At 46.9% G+C, this 16,050-nt stretch overlaps 2 protein-coding genes across 5 annotated transcripts in view; both read right to left on the bottom strand.

The window, feature by feature from the left end:
* LOC131212853 (calcium uptake protein 3, mitochondrial) overlaps positions 1–5,375 on the bottom strand; it is a 39,743-nt gene extending 34,368 nt beyond the window's left edge. For 3 of the 4 annotated variants that reach the window (XM_058206900.1, XM_058206901.1, XM_058206903.1), the window contains exon 1: positions 5,165–5,375. In XM_058206900.1, coding sequence (XP_058062883.1) covers positions 5,165–5,374 — 210 coding nt within the window. In that variant the 5' untranslated portion in view covers position 5,375. The other variant, XM_058206904.1, reaches the window with a different exon arrangement.
* A 6,815-nt stretch (positions 5,376–12,190) lies between these two features.
* Positions 12,191–16,050, bottom strand: part of LOC131211918 (uncharacterized) — a 38,761-nt gene continuing 34,901 nt past the window's right edge. Inside the window, exons 3-4 of the mRNA XM_058205602.1 lie at positions 13,451–14,756; positions 12,191–12,354 (exon numbers count right to left, since the gene is read on the bottom strand). Of these exons, the coding sequence (XP_058061585.1) occupies positions 12,191–12,354; positions 13,451–14,756 (1,470 nt within the window). The remainder of the gene's footprint in view (positions 12,355–13,450; positions 14,757–16,050) is intronic.

Raw genomic sequence — 16,050 nt, 5'->3', positions numbered from 1 at the left:
AAAGTTTCGGCGGATTTTCTGCATGACCAGCATTTGGTAAAACGAGCACTTTGTGCGTCTTTGGCCGAGACTAATCTTATAAAGACACCAAGTCTGACGAGTGTTCTTGAGGTGGGAATTTCCGATATGCTCGAATTGGGAAATCACGCGCCATATGCTACACGGTTAGGCTAACCTCCGAACGTGCGGAGAAAACCCCGATCATGAGTGGATTACAAATCAGACAACTGGAGACCCTTAGTCGTCGATCGAATACTTATTCTTCGTTGCCATCGTTCATGTGGTTAGTCAGCAGCCTCGGAATCGGGGAATTCGCAGTATTTATTATTGCTTTATCATTTTTTCATAAAAACACAGATAGTTCATTGTTTTGACGTGTAAAGCGAGATACTATAGATACACTTCCTTACGTTACATTGGTTATATGTTTCCTTTTTTATCCTGATCGTTCGATCGACATCGTTCGTTCTTCGTGCTCACGGTTAGATATAAGTCGATTATATCAGAATCATTATCAGGGGACACTATTTCTTAAGAATACTGTTAAAATAAGCTCCGATGGTTCCTTCACTACATTTGCCGATCGTTTCTCTTATGCGATTAATGACGCATTCTTTTACGTGCCTTGGTAAACGGTGGCCGTTTTGCTTGTTTTTAATGTAATACGTGTGCCATAGCTTTGGATCACTGCTATGTGGCTCGTCATCTCTTGTGTTGGCCGAACTTAGCGGTCTTATTATAACATACGCCATAAGAAACGCATTGTCGATGATAGGACTTTCGGGGTCCACCAAATGAGAACAATTAAGTTTATATGTGATAGCAAATGTGGGGTCAAGCACCATTTCTACTGTGGCATTAAACAAAATAATATTTGGATTAATTGCTACGCAATAGGGTGTTTTTGGTTGGTAATTGTTTCCAGTGGCACTGAAATGAGCCGTATATGGCATATAAGAATGAGGATCGTCGATTTCTTCTCCGTCTTTCAACACGCGGCTAAGTTCCGTAATTAAAACATCTTCCCATAGCCATTGTGAGATAGTCGACAGATTGTATCCTGTTCTGATTGATAAACGATCCATATGTAGTAAAGCCCCGCAGCCCATGAATCGAGAGCGCATCGTCCAATGTCTCAACTCTGAATTGTTGTGTTGTGGAAATTTAAATAAAAACATATCGATAGCTGCTACCAACTTACAGTAAACATAATTGGCGCGTAACAGAGGCCCTGTGAACTGTTCGAACGCGATGGCTTCTCCAATCGTTGTTTGCGGAAGTTGATGCCTGAAGACAAAAGATTGTAAATTAAACATCCATTTTTGTCGCATCACATCACCATCCTTTAAAAGGAAGGCGTATGGTGCAAGTAAAATATTAAGTATCCATGGCCAATCGCTCCCAACTGTTGGAGCACAGGATTCGAGATTTTCCATCTGCATCATACGTTTACTAGGAATCAACTGCATATTGAGCAAGTTCTGCGGTGTAATGCGTTCTTCTTTTCGTCCGATGTGGTTTCCGAAGCTGGACCATTCGTCGTCCAAGCATTCTGATAGTCGTCCCATGCAGCTCCAAATGTAAGAGACGCATGCTTGCACGTTCATTGTTCGATTTCCGAGATTGGCCTTAATGTATCCTTCCATCGTACGGAAATCGAGCTTTGTTTCTACGACAACAACTGAGGGTTTTCTTCCGCTGAAGTATTTACTAGTATAGTTGAATACAACAGCAGTATCTTTAACTAAGTCTGCCATTTTCTAGCGAAATTTTTAACACACTTCTGAAACTTCTGCAACTTTGAAATGTCAAATGAAAAAATGACCAATCAAAAAATGTCAATGTCATTTTTTTGACATTTCCTCACAGCTTCAAAGAAGTTGCAGCAAATGTATCCGTTTAAGACGTCACATCGAAAGTTCGAAAGGACGGAAAGTTAAGACTTAAGAGCCGAATGTTTGGCGATTACAGCTCAAAGTCTCTATAACACAAAAGAAACAAAACTCTAAACCAGATTGAAGCAAAAGCTTTCTGGGTGGGGCCAGGCTCGTTGAAATACCATTAACGAATTCCAAGAACTTACTCGAGTTGGAAATAAATGCTTTCGTCTTCACCAATCACCGTGGCTGTGAATATTTTGGTCGTTGTGGTTCAAGTAGACTGAAATCTATTAAACGAACATACGGCCAGAGAAAGCGACGGATAAAAATAAGATGAATATTAATTAAATGAACTCTGAAAACAAAGATTGTGCTACGTTAATAAACAATAAATCTACCGCTCCACACTGTATTAGATCTTAATACCTACATTCACGACGCCTTGTTCAGAGGAAAAAACAAATCGTAATAGAAGACTGTTTAATTCCGTCACAGGTAATGTTACGCATCATTAACAAAATAGTAAACCGAATAGCTTTAAGAGATATTGGTTCTTTGTATTCGCACACTCATCTTGAAGTCATCTTTCTCCTCGCGTCAACAATATTTCAAAACGGTCCCGAAAGCCCTCTATTTAAGCTTTTACCTACACGCGTCCCATCAAGACGGAAAATTTCTGGTTTGGAAAAGAAGTGGTACATTGCTGCGAAACGTGGAAACAGTCGAAGGACGAAGAAATGAAGACTCTCGGAGTCGGCGAGGAAGAAGCGACCGTGAGGAAGTGAACAGCAGCGGCAGCAGCACCCTTCCCATGCGCATTTTGACAGCAAAGAAATCGTGACAATTATTCAAAAATTCCCCAGACTCGGACCGCAAGAAGATGTGTCCTCGTAGTTCTCTTACTTTTATTGTTGTGATTGCGCGGATCGCAACCTTCACCACCATTGCTCGAAGCGTCCCGGTTGGGCTGTAGCAGGTTATGTTTTCATTAGTGCGTAACGAGCCGAACGGAAACGCGCTTTGGGACACAGGATCGAGTGGTTCGAGCGTCTGTGGGAAACCGAACGTGATTGATCTGCGGCTGTCAGCTAGTTTAATTAGGTGGATTAAGTCGGTTGCATGGCTTTGCGTTCTGAACTGAGCAGGGACAGAAATTTGTCACTCTCGGTCTCGCGTATCTGCTGGGGTCTTGTAGCGGAAACGGCGCAGCACAACTGAACAAGCGACATAACTCGTTTAAAAAGGAGTGCTAATGGACTCTAACTACGACCTCCGTTGTGGACTCCCAACTGCCAATGCCCGCATAGCAAGGTGTCCCATGTCCCAGCGGCGTGGCTTGGAGGGCAGAATTCCGTCCTGTCAGAAAGAATCGCCAAGGGTCTCCTCCGCGTTGGTTTCTACCACCTAAGGGACTCGAGATTGCGGTTCGTATTCAAGACCCCAGCGTACGTACCGATGTCACGGATGTCAACTCGCTTCGACACATGTGTCACCGAGAGCTAAACGCAGCAGGTGTGGATTTACCGGTTACTTAGCAACCAGAATGAAATGCTGAGGCAGGATACACGGCAGAAGAGCAGCGCCATTTTCCATGGTGATGGCGTGGCACTTATCTTATCGATAAATGTCGCTTCCGCCGTCACACTTACTGCCCAGAAGCGTGGAAAATACAACTAAATTGTGACGATTTAAAGCATTGGCGAATGGCCACGAAGATTACATTGAGGTCGACATCGATCAGCTCCGTGGGTCCGAAACGGGAATACAGATTCCGTTACTTTATTGATTTGCAAAAAAAAACACAGGCGTTGTAGGGGAAGATATTGCGAAGATCGTGTTGCTTCTGCGCCAGCATTACACAATTGCTGTGGCTACAAAATGGCTAACCCTCGCCATCATGGGATACTTTTTAATGGCCTAGCATGCTCTCCCACTGATCGTATGGTAAATGGACATCTTTTAGTGCGCTTGTCTCGCATGTTTCCCCGTATCTTGATTGGGGCTTAGGTTCAGTGTCTGATAAGGAACAGAGGGAACAGCCACGTGGTGGCGTGCTCGTTGTATAGTAACGATTATCTTATCTTGTAGTACGACGACGGTTCGTAGCTTTAATGTGGGCCCTCGGGTTGTACGAAATTTGCATTTTTGCGTACTATTTGCAAAGGTGCAAATGCCGCCAGCCTTAAAGCCAGCCGCAAACAGGTGACAAGGCGATTATTGACAGGAAGTGTGAGAAAGCGAACCGGAAGTGATAAGAGAATGCTGACAGGTTTAAAACCGTGGCAAGATAAAAAGGAAGCCGCGTTTCGATCGGCCAGAAAATGATGCACGATTAATCTGTCGGCTTAATGGAGTAAAAATAGCCCGTTAGAAGTCCATTGATAAACTCCCCTTTTCGCAATGGCTTTGCGCAAAAAATTATAAAAAAGAAAGCAAATCGTGTAGTTCGTTATACTACTACTCTTTCTAACTTTTATATGTTTTCTTATTATTGCCAAGAATTAGCCCGGAAACCAATTACAATTGTTGTAACAAAAGAATTAAAATATGAGTAAAATAAAATAACGTATTTTTTCATCTATGTCAGTATATGCACTATTTACTTGATACGTCCCAGGAGACAGAATTCAACATTAAATATGAATAACAAGCCGCAATGTTTCCTTGGGTCAATGGATTCCTTGGCTGACCCTGACCTAGACTACTTTTATGCAATTTGAAACTTCCTTCCATCAATGAACTCCCCTGCTGCAGGCGCTCATTTCACGCAAAAAATGAACACACGAGTTCATCACACTACATTCACGAAGCGAAAACAGAAGTCGCTCACTGTTTGACATTTCACTACGGTATGTGTGCATGTAGTTGTCGCAGCGCCAGTATCACTTATTCACAGACGGGTTGTTGCGGTCGAAATTGCCAAAAATAGAACGAATCAAAAACTAGCATCCTCGAAGAGGAGGACACGTGTTAATCACCAGCACTGAGCACACAACTTCCAGCATTGAAATTCACCTGCAAATGACCTTTGCGATGATTCACAACAAACCCTTCGCTGCCCAACGGAGCAGAGCTAGGGTAGCATATTTTGCACAGTTTATCACAACGTAAACCAACCCCGCTTGAAGGGTTTTCGTGGCGCCACATCACACAATGCCTCCGCTTGTACGCTTGCTGATAAACGGTTTTGTTTACATACTACGACAGTTTCGACGGTGGCGGGCGGGATGAACTGTGATTTTGACCAGGCTGTGCTGGGTCAACGAATTCCGACAGACCCTTACCTTCCGCAGCTGCAGAGCGTAGACCTTAGGGGGGCGGTTGCGATAGGTCGCCGCGGTGAAAGCAAGCAGCCCACCGCTCACCAAACAGATGTACCGGACGGTCGGATGACGGAACCATTGGCGTGCACCGGAACCGGAACTGATACTGCGCGATAACACGGTGAAATTCGACTTCGAGCACCTTGCGATTCTATTTGTGTACATCGCCATCTTTGTTTCACAACTCGTACCAAACAATACTGAAGATTGCTGTTCGCTGCGGCGACGATCTCACGCAGAATGTGTCATTTGCTGTGCGCGTGTGTGTGCGGTGAGCGGATCCATCTCACTGGTGAGACGGTCGCTCAAAGAGTTCATTTCATTTTCTCATCCGTGAGTCACTTTTGAATTTGGGAAATACAATTTTACGCATAACGTTTTTCACGGAATTGTGTTTAAAAGGAATAAGAGATAAAATCATAGAACTATGATTAATAATGTTTATAAAACATTATTCGCTTCATTAAAGTGGTGGCAAAAACATTTAACTATGTTTCGATTCCTTTTCAATTATAGCCAATCAATAGTTGACTCCGATAACCCCGAGGGCTGAGCCCGCCAACGTCTAGGTCCAGCAAAGCCGGTCTCACATTTCCGGTCCGGCTGCGATTTGCGTATGAAAAGTGTTGCAAGCGCCACACGCTATCACCTAAGATTACAAAGTAGTATAACCCGCTTAGCGCGCGCAAAGAGTGATCGGCTGACCACTCTAGTATAGGAAAAAACTTCACGTAGTGCGTGGCGTTATCTAAATTCAATCAATTAAATTACATCTGTTTCATGAACTTTCCTCAAACTCTCCAGCCGAGTAGCGTTGCCCACAAAACCTAGTATTAATTGCCGGTCGTCGATATCGGACTTATAATCAAGTTAAGTAAATATCGGCTATTAGCTTATCAGTCGTGAGACATGCTGATGCGTTCATAACCGACAGCCGTCCCGTCTTGGTGTTCAAGGATGTGGCGGTTCGATAAGTTACCGGAATCTCGATGAACTAGTTCGGCCACCTGGGCATCTAGCAATCTGGAGATGTGCAGATTAATTACAGCCCCATTAAACGCACAACAAAGTGGAGCGGCGTGCATTTCCTTCGTAACTCCGGAATAAAACGCGGTGAATCGATGTTGGTTCCGTGTCTTGGCGAAAAGTCAATAGATCGATGTTCGTGTCGTGTGTCAGTGATTCCAAGCTATGAGCTATGTGCCAGGTTAATGTATTTCCGTGTTTTAAGGCCCGTTAAAAAATGTTTCACAGTGTTTTTTAGATCGCGAATACATTATCGTGTGCCGACTATCCGCGGGGTGCTAGAAAACAACATCAAACTGTAGGTTCTATGATAATCGGACATCGAAATCGAGCCGGGAAGCATTGGCCGATGCTGTTCATCATCGTCGCCGATTTGCTGGCCGGTGCTGCACCATGCACAAAGCGGGGGTAAGTGGGCGACGAGAAGGCGCGCTCGGGACATGCTTTCTGTATCGAACTAATAGATCGCTGATAGATAAATTATTTCTCGCCGTGGGGACACCTTCCATGGGGCTGCTGGAGGGCGCAAAAACTTACCTACGATAGAACCGACGCCAGCCCAGCCACAGATTGCGTGCGAAGCGCATTTCGCGGCATCCTTTTTGTGGTTTGCATGGGACTCTCTGATGTGTGTTTTATTTTCTTTCTCCAGGATCGGATGAGTTATGATGGGATTAAAGCAAAGGTCAACGTTTCTATTAATATTAAAGTGCATCAGGTTTTGGGCGGCGATTTGGTGGATGTTGATTTATTTGATATGGAAAACCAATAACTAATCGGTCGCTCTTTTTGGCAGGCAGGAAAATAGAAACATCAAACGTAACCTAATTAGGAATTGGTGTACAAAGAAATTCTCGATGGAAAAAAAAAAGAAATAACAAAACACTATGCGCCGGGCGGTCCTTATTTGGAAAGCATAAATCAGTATCGGTGGAATGTTCCACTAATCGACACAACTTCCGCCATGCAATCAGCGATAGGGCCGTAGGCCGTAGCTGTAATCCTTTCTCATGCCACATCTAAGAGCTGGGCAGTAACAGAGCAGATCGAGAGCGACCGAGAGAGAGAGAGAGAGAATGAAAGACGATTAGCATGGAGATGCTGAGTTATTAGAAAACTCTTCGCTCTTGTACGATCGTTCACAATCGAAAGGTTCGCGATCACCGATCGATCGCTGCGGCGGGATTCTACAACTAACCGGCCAGATACTAGGAACAGCTGTTCTCCAAATGCTCCGATTCTTATTTATGTAATACTACTTTAGTGGAGTAATCTGACATTTCGGAATGGCTCCGTGATAACGCCCGCGCCGGGACGGCGACAGTGCGTCATCTTTCACGATTGCCGGTGCACAAGATACGTTCCTTGGGCCGAAACGAAGTTTTTTCGTTCAGATGTGTAGCTCACAGTTTTCAATGTCACTTTTGGATTTGCAGATATCCGCTCTAAGCGATCGCCGCCGAAGGAAGGAATGTCTTGTTGCCAGCGCCACCGGTTTACTACTGATCGATCATCGTTATCGCGCCCGTTAACGCTGTCAACCCGGCTCTGTCTAAACCTGGCGGAACATTGAGCGAATTTGTGAGGCAAATTTCGGTGGCCCCTTGTTTGGGCGCTCCGGGATGCGCCTTGCCAACTGCAGCATCCCCCTGGGGGCTTCCAATCTCCGGGTGCTTGGGGGCTCTCCACCTATGAAGGGGTTGCGAAATCTACATCCCACCCTGTCGTGGCTTTGTGTGTGCGTGAATCGCACATGGTCTACGTGCCAACTGGCACCTCCGCCATGGAGTGAGCCGTTCGCGCCGCCGCGGTAGTTTTATTTTGCTGTTCATGCTACCGTATAACTCGTTCCCGCCGTTTACGAATCGAAAGCTTGCAAAAACGAAACAGAAACAACCCGCCGTTGTCAGCAAAGGTACTCCGATCGGCCGAACGGCGTGTAGTGTGAACACGCGTGATAGTAGCGCGAGGCAGCAAATACGATGAGATGCCAACCGGTATCCATTGCGTCACGGGAGTATTTTCACGCATGTGGCTTTTTCTGTCCGGTGTGCTCACCATGATGCCGTTGTTGATGAGGGTATTGCGTGCCGCAGATCCCGGATCCAGGGGACCGATTCGGTCGGGAGGCGAGATGTACCTTTTCTGTTAGCGACTTAAATAGGTCACGGTCTGGGCGAAAATTAAAATCAAGAACACGATCTTATCGACGGGAAGGAGGAACCATAGGGAGGCGGATTGTGGTGGGGTGTCCATGACCATTCCATGTTAGCTACAGAGTGACGCTTTCACGGAGTATCCAACTACAAACCACGAGCGGGATCGACGTGTGCTGGTGGTCGGAAATGATTTAGTGCGCCTTTTAAGCCGGTGGCGCTGAGTTGCGCCGTGCCGCGAGGTATGAAGCGCCTCGCCGGGGCGCCCACGGAACACTTTCACGTGGCCGGCGGCCGTTGACGGGCGGCAATCGCAACTTGGTGCAATGATTAATCTCTACGGGTGAAGGTTGCGCAAGGGTTTGAATTGATTTGCTTTAACGATGTTATGGCCGATTCGCACTAAAGTGCATTCAGCTTGGCGTGTAACACCACCCGGCCAGCGGCGCGTAAAAGGCTATCTTGCCGGAGAGGGTCACTTGGGCGTACCTTGAACGTGCTGTGACCCTGAATCCCGAGAAGGGCGCAGGTCGCCACGGAAAGGTCCCAAGGAAGCTTCGCCGTCTAATCCTACCGCGTTGGAACGGTTTATGCTGGATGAACTCCTTTTGAAGGGGTTTTAATAGCCCAGGTTTCCTGTTTTCTAACTGAGCGGCTACACGAAGCGTGAAAACTAGCGTAAAATTAATTTGTAACGTCAAAACGTTTACGATTCGTGTGGCAGCAAAAATTTAAAAACGAAATATCAAACGTGTTTACGTTCGTGTTTTTGGTCCAAGAAAATAGAAATAGAAGAGAAATTAATTGATTTTTGAATTTTTTTTCTCTGTTTTTCCGATTTTGTTGCTATACCAGCAAATAAGAACTTAAATTATCCTCTGTTTGTAAGCAAAGCGTATGAAAAAAATAATTACACTCGGGTTTACGCCTCGCGCGAGCCGTAAACGTTTTGACGGAGGCGCAGCAGTTTGGCATTAATCTGTAATGTCAAAAACATTACGGAACACCTCATGTAGCCCCCAGTAACAATGAACAAAAATTGATGTATGCTGCGAGCTCATCTGTTAGTATTATCTCAAATGTGACGATGTTTCTTTCTGAATGTTTGTGGTTATTAAAAAAATATAGCAACTTTTGCACTTGATCTCATATATATTGTATCGCACTATTATAACTGTTTGTGTGTACATTGTTTTTAATATTGTACAATAGCATTGCTTACAATTAATTTGTTGCTTGTTTCTTTCTATCCTCTTCTTGCTTATGTTATTTGCTTAGATGCTCGCGTTTCTTTAGTCCCACGAACGTGACTCTTGTAAACCAATAGTTTAGCTTCCATTATTTTGCATTTCTTGTTGCTGGCTCTTCGTGTTTAGCCCTGCAATTTTGTTATGTGTTCATCGTAGTTAGTTTTTGCAGTTTCTTCTGGACGCTACTATGTACAAATTAACCAAGCGAAGCCTGCGGTAGAGTTGTGTTTCACGATTGTGAATGAGTTTTGATTTCGAGGGATGTGTTGTTGTTATCAAAAAAGAATAATATCTTATCCTGCTTTTTATCTTTCATACTTGCCTATCAGTGCCATTCGGTGCCAATACAATCTGCACTATCTCCCTGCCCTGAAGCATTACTCATTGGCATGGTCTGCAGGGTGTGGTGAAGGTGATGAAAATGAATAGTGTCACCTTTCACAGGCATTCGGATGACGAAAGCGCACGCAAAGTGCACTCATGTCCTCGATAGAAATGCATTAGCTTGGACTGCTTCACAACAATTACTTTGACCTTTTCAGTTTACATTCTCTGATTTTAAATAAAAAAATTAGGTTAGAAATTGAAAACGGCGACCAACAGTTTGCCAATTCGTATCCGTAACATTGATTACATTATATGGCACTCGAAGCGTTTGAACTTCATATCGGTGATGTATGTGGGTAAAAGAGGGTCTGTAGCACAATGACAAGCCAATTGGGCAATTGATCAGGCTGTAGGCGTTTCGAACATGGATTTGACATTAAAAGAAAATCTCACAAATTTCACAAAGCAGAGCAGATCTAGATGTAACCTATCAGCTAAACGTAACGTAAATAAGTTATTAATGACTAGAAAAATTTATAATATTCCATACGGGTTAGGAAATACATTTTCGCGTACACCCAAGTGCCGACGTAAAAAAGGGCGAACCGTTTGTGATGTCCCAAGCTCGGACGGAAGGGACTTTCGTTCGAAACCTTGCAGTGAGGTCGTGTCGATTGTGTGCTCGGTTTGGGTTTCGGTTGGCAGTAGTTCATCACCTTTGCACGCTCAAATCATTCGGTTCTGCATAAATATTCTGATATTCACTACTTCACTATTGCGGAACCGGAACGTGATCTCTGCGTTCTAGGAGTGTTGCTGATGAAATTGGAAAGTAGGCGGCCCTAATCCGATACGCAATGGAAGCGTATTCGGGCTGCAGGTTTATGGCTATCCTTATCGTTGCAACTTAACGCTAATCCCACAACGTCCCACTATTTGGTATTCTTTCGCGATTCTTTCTCCTCTCGGTATTCGGTTTGAAAACATGAAATCGACGGCGTAGTTTCGATCCGTTAAAACCATTTATCGTTTGCTGTTTTGGGGTTCGAGTTTGAATGTTCATTCCTTTCGTTCGATGATGTGCGTCTAACCACCCGCCGCTTAAGTGCCTATCCGTATTTATTGTAGCTCGTTGCTCGAACTCTCCTGAGTAGGTATCGTATTTGATAGATGCTGCGTTTTGCTGAGTATTTTAAGTTTACGGTACAATATTCATTCAGGCGCGTACTAGTGCTGCTTCGTTGGTGCTGTTTTAGTGGCTCCGCTACGTAGCATTCTGATTTGCAGGCATTTTGAACATTTTGAAGCTGTAGGTTAATTCATTAGAGGGATTCGCTTAACAATTACTACCGCTACAAGCAGCACATATTTTGAAGCCTGTCCACGACAGAATACTACTGCGCTGCTCGATCTCAGCATCTCAGCCAAGGGGATCAGTCCGTTTCAGTTGCGCTCAACTTGATGGGAATATTATTTCGGTAAAAAGAATGAAGGGCATCGTGTAGAAAAATGTATCGAAGCACTTTGGAGGAAGCGTTTGTTTTCGAACGAAATCGAATGTCTCTGAGGACGAAAGGGGTTTCTTGTGAAGGTGAGAAAGGTCATAGAGTTCGAACTAGTTTGCCATGTTATGGCACCAAGCGGTGGTGGCCTGGCTATGGACACAACCTTGAGTCCCGGGTTGTCTGCTAGAATGTCATAGAAGAGCAACCTATCAACAGTTCATTTAATCGATCATAGTATCAATCATAGTAGCTTCTCCATAGTGTGTCAGTTGGGCTTCGAAGCAGTCGGTTGCTATGGCTTCTGTCAGTGTCCTGTGGTTGTCAGGATGTAATAGTACGACGTGTCCCAGCCCAGCAGCCTGCGGTTAGTTTAGACAGGCAACAGGCGAGCGATTGCCAGGGACCAAACGGATGCGCGTTAATAAAAGCACATGAACGCAAAACAAGGGTTTTGTAGAAGGTAAAAAATCAGTCTCTCCGTTGTGTGTTAGTCAACTTTCAATGCTCAGTTCGGTGCCGTTTATCCACACCATACCATCGCGCATCATCCAATTAGCCAATTTATGGTACGTTTTTTTCCGACACCTTCCGGTGTTACTTTCTGTTCACTTTACATCGTCGATTAATTGAATCTTGTTTCGTTCCATTTTGCTCGGATTTGCAAGCGAACCCGTTGCGCTTCGATGCGGTGTGTGCTGTGCGCGGTCCGATACCGATCTCCGATCATAGATAGAGCAAATGCACGGTGGCTCCGGTTACAACGAGCGGACCGAGGCTTAGAATGAAACTACTACACGAGAGCCCCCGGTAACACCCACTCTGCTGCTCGGAGACCGAGCTGGTTGGGAGCAGTTCGTGCCAGGAGGAAGCTGTTGGGGATCCTGGAATGGAAGGAAGGTTTCGAATTAGTGCGCGATGCACACATCTCACGCACAGCTGAACACAGTGGAACCGTCGCCATTACATAGTACACACCACACTAGGCGCGGACAAACACTGGCGGGGTCCTAGGCTGCCGTTGCCGGTGTTTTAGGGTGTCGCATGCGATCATCACACGAAACTAGTATACACACGCAAAATTCAGTACAAAAAGGCATGCATACTCAAGCCGAACAGCCCGGTCGCCCGTGGTCTGTAGTGCCACGCGACCAAGTATCAGTATTGGAGGATCCGTCCACGTGCTCCAACTTGCCACATGCCAGGCTGGACAGGATAAAACTCGTGCACCAAACGGTCAAAGGTTGGTTTTACTACTCATTCGGGATGCAATAGAGAGATAGGATACAGATTAGGACATGCTACGTATAACGTTAATCACACACAAGAACAACATTAGGACCTTGACAATGGTTATCGTCGAGGGACCCAAGGGTTTTGGTTAGTAGTCTGGCAACAGGTATCATGCTTAGATTTTGGACTAGTAACGAAAGAGAACGGCAGATCAATGCGGGACGAAAGGGACGCAATGCGCATATCTATGATCGGATATCGTACACGGAAAGGGAGTCTATCGGGACTAGAACCAGAGCGCTCGCAGTATCTGCTGTGTCGGTGGGACCCAAAATGCAACACGAATTTTCACCTTCCGTTCGCGCCGAGAGTTATGCTACGGTGTTCTGTGATGGGACTTTGCCATGTTGTGGTGGTTGTGTTCTCTAGACGTTTTTAGTAGACCAATCTCAACCATACTCCAGTGTTGCCAACGGGCATGCGTTGTAAGTGGGTGTTTGAACTTAAATCATATTTGCCGCCACTACCGCCTTAACCCAACTTCTTGTAGTTTGATTGTTGATGCTTCTGTCTGCCGTACGCTTGGTGAGCCAAATTTTGTCTACATACTGCGCCCTCATCACTCAGTACCAGATACTACTAGTGCAAGCCAATATTACGCTCGGGAAAACGACTACTCTCATCAAAACTCAATATCATCCAAGTCATCCTCTTCGACAAAGTTCAGATCATGATCAGCAACAAGATGGTTACCTTCGTCGAGCTCGTCCTCGTCCGCCAGCTCCGTTGACGTCTGCGGCAGCAGAACGTCGGCCGCGTCGAGTTCGGAATCGTTGACCGAGTCTTCCAACTGCTGCGAGGTATCTTCCAGCTGGCTTGCAAACGGTGTCGTCTCCGAGGTCGCCCTGCTCGTTGTCGGAGACCTCACGGTACTCGTCGTTGTCGTTGTGGTAAAGGGTGTCGGGATGCGTGGCGATCGGCCAACCGTCAACGAGGCGGGCTTCGGACTGACTCGAGCGATCATCACGCTCGAGACGGGCATCAGCTTCCCCTTGCCTGGGGATCCCCTGGGTTGACCTCCTCCGGCCGTTCCATTTCGCTTGCCAGAACTCGCCGCTCCTTGCTGGGTGGGTTTCTTCGGCTTCCGTGCCTGACCAGAAGCGCCCGGACCGGTCGCTGCGTTTCCACTGCGAAGTCCACCCGAGCCGGGCACCTTTTTCGTCTGTTTCGCAGACTTCCGCACATTTGGTGTCGTTGATGGGGGGGCGACGGGTAGACCTTGGCGGTTGGGGCCACCGTTGCTAATACTACTGCTCACTAGACTGCCCACGCTAATACTACCATTGCTGACGCTGCCGGGTCCGAGCTGGTCTGTGCTGCTACCTACTGGGCTAGTGCTAATGCTAGGGACACTACTACTACCGCTACTAATACTACTGCTGCTGCTGCTGTTGCCGCCCCGAGGCTGTCCCTGGTTTGGGCCTCCCTTCTTCTTACCACTATTACCACTATTTGTACCACCTACGCCTGCCCCCGCACCGCCCGGCCGGAAGCAGTGTTCGCCCGGCACTTCGTCCTCCTGGCATTTTCGCCGCTTTTTCTTCTTCTTCTGCCGGGGGCCCTCCTTGCTGGCGTTCGGTTGCGTTTGCTTGGCACTGAGGCCGGAAGCTGGGATGCTGCCGACCGGGCCTTTCGGTCCACCACCACCACCACTTTGACAGACCGGCCGTGGGCGCATCTCCTTCGCCGTGAGCTCCTCCAGCGGTTGACCCGTTTCGCACAGCTGGTTCAGCCCGTGCCGGACGTGGTCCGCACCGAAGAGCCGCGAGATCAGCTGCTCGACCCGGTCGTGGGCCACCGTCTGCGTGAGCGCCTTGGTGTAGGTGGCCAGCTTGCCGAGGGTGCGATTGACCGGGATCTGGATTTTGCGCGGCTGGCCCGTCTTGTTGAGCGCGAGGTAGAGCGTGCGCCGCGCGTTCGAGTGCTGCGTCGAGGAGTAGGTATTGTAGTGGTGCTGTTCCATCTGCTCGTTAAATATGCAGTCGTCGGTGAATTCTTTCTGCAAGTGCAAACGCAAAATAGAGAAGGAAGCGCATTAGTGACACGGTTTGAGAGTGTCCGTTTACGGCTCGGTGAGTATTAAGTGTGGCGCCATGAGGCGGACGTCTCGGTGGCTTCGTTCTACCTGTTGACGAATTAATTTAATTTCAGCAACACACGGCCCATCTATGGAGTCGTATTTACAAACATGGCCACAGAACTCGCATGCTTGGTGGCCAGCTTGATGTCTCAATCGCGTTGACACGGCCTCTTCTAGTACGGCAGAGATGACACCACTTTAATCATTCGCACCATTTCGCATCCAAACGAATTAATTATAAGGGATGATTACGCACGCCGCACGGAACGGCCGCGTCGAGTGATGTCGAGCTAAATGACACTCTTCCGGGATGTGCCCGGTGCCCGGGAAATTCAATCTAAAAAGGGCCTGAGAGATGGTTCGTCGACAGTGGACGGTGAAAGCGTACGGGCCAGCGTGAAAGACCATCAGTGCGCGCTGACGAGGTTCCTCGTGTGCTTCGTGCGGTCCCAAAATGATTTCCTTGGCGTCAAAGTGTCCGACGACCACATTGACCCTTCCGAGAAGACGAAGACAGAGGAATACTGCTCGGCCCGTGATGCGGCCCTCCTGATGAGGTATCGGTTCCAAGTTCTCCAGAACAGAAGCGGCATGCAGCAGGGTTGGCGGGCTAAGGCGACATCCGAAAACGACCGTGACGGAAACCACACAAAAACAAATCGAACCATTGTGTCCCGCCGCGCACAGGTGTCGGAAGGACCACTTTGGAAGGACCTTGTAACCGAGACTGAGAAATAGAACAGAGAGGCATGCTTTCGCCGCATGGGGTGAGGGCACGAATGAGGGACCGGCCCAATAAAATTTGAATGTTTATTGGACAGGTTGATAAGTAGCCACAAAGGCAACTCGAAAGCCGATCGATCGGCAAACGAGAGAGAGAGAGAAAGGATGGTCGAAGGAAAGTATTGTTAATAATCAATATTGGGACATCAGCGGTCCGTTAATGCCATAAAAGATCTCGGATCCGATTGAACCGACGATCCTGCATGCAACCCGATCGCTCGTTTTGGTGGCGTGTTTCGTCTCCTGTAGTTGCTAGCTGTGACCGCATTCCCTCGTTTGGTTGCCTGACCCTTGACCGGAATGCGATTGGTGAGAAAAAGGTCCTTCGGTTGTAATAATATTATTTTCTTTACCGACCAATTGAGGCGTTTGGCGACGATCACTTGTACAGACGGATCTGATCGGTAGATCGATTACGTGCGTGTCCTTC

This window comes from Anopheles bellator, chromosome 2, assembly GCF_943735745.2.
Source record: "Anopheles bellator chromosome 2, idAnoBellAS_SP24_06.2, whole genome shotgun sequence".
In the NCBI taxonomy this organism is placed as follows: Eukaryota; Metazoa; Arthropoda; class Insecta; order Diptera; family Culicidae; genus Anopheles; species Anopheles bellator.
This window is presented reverse-complemented; position numbering and strand designations above follow the sequence as displayed.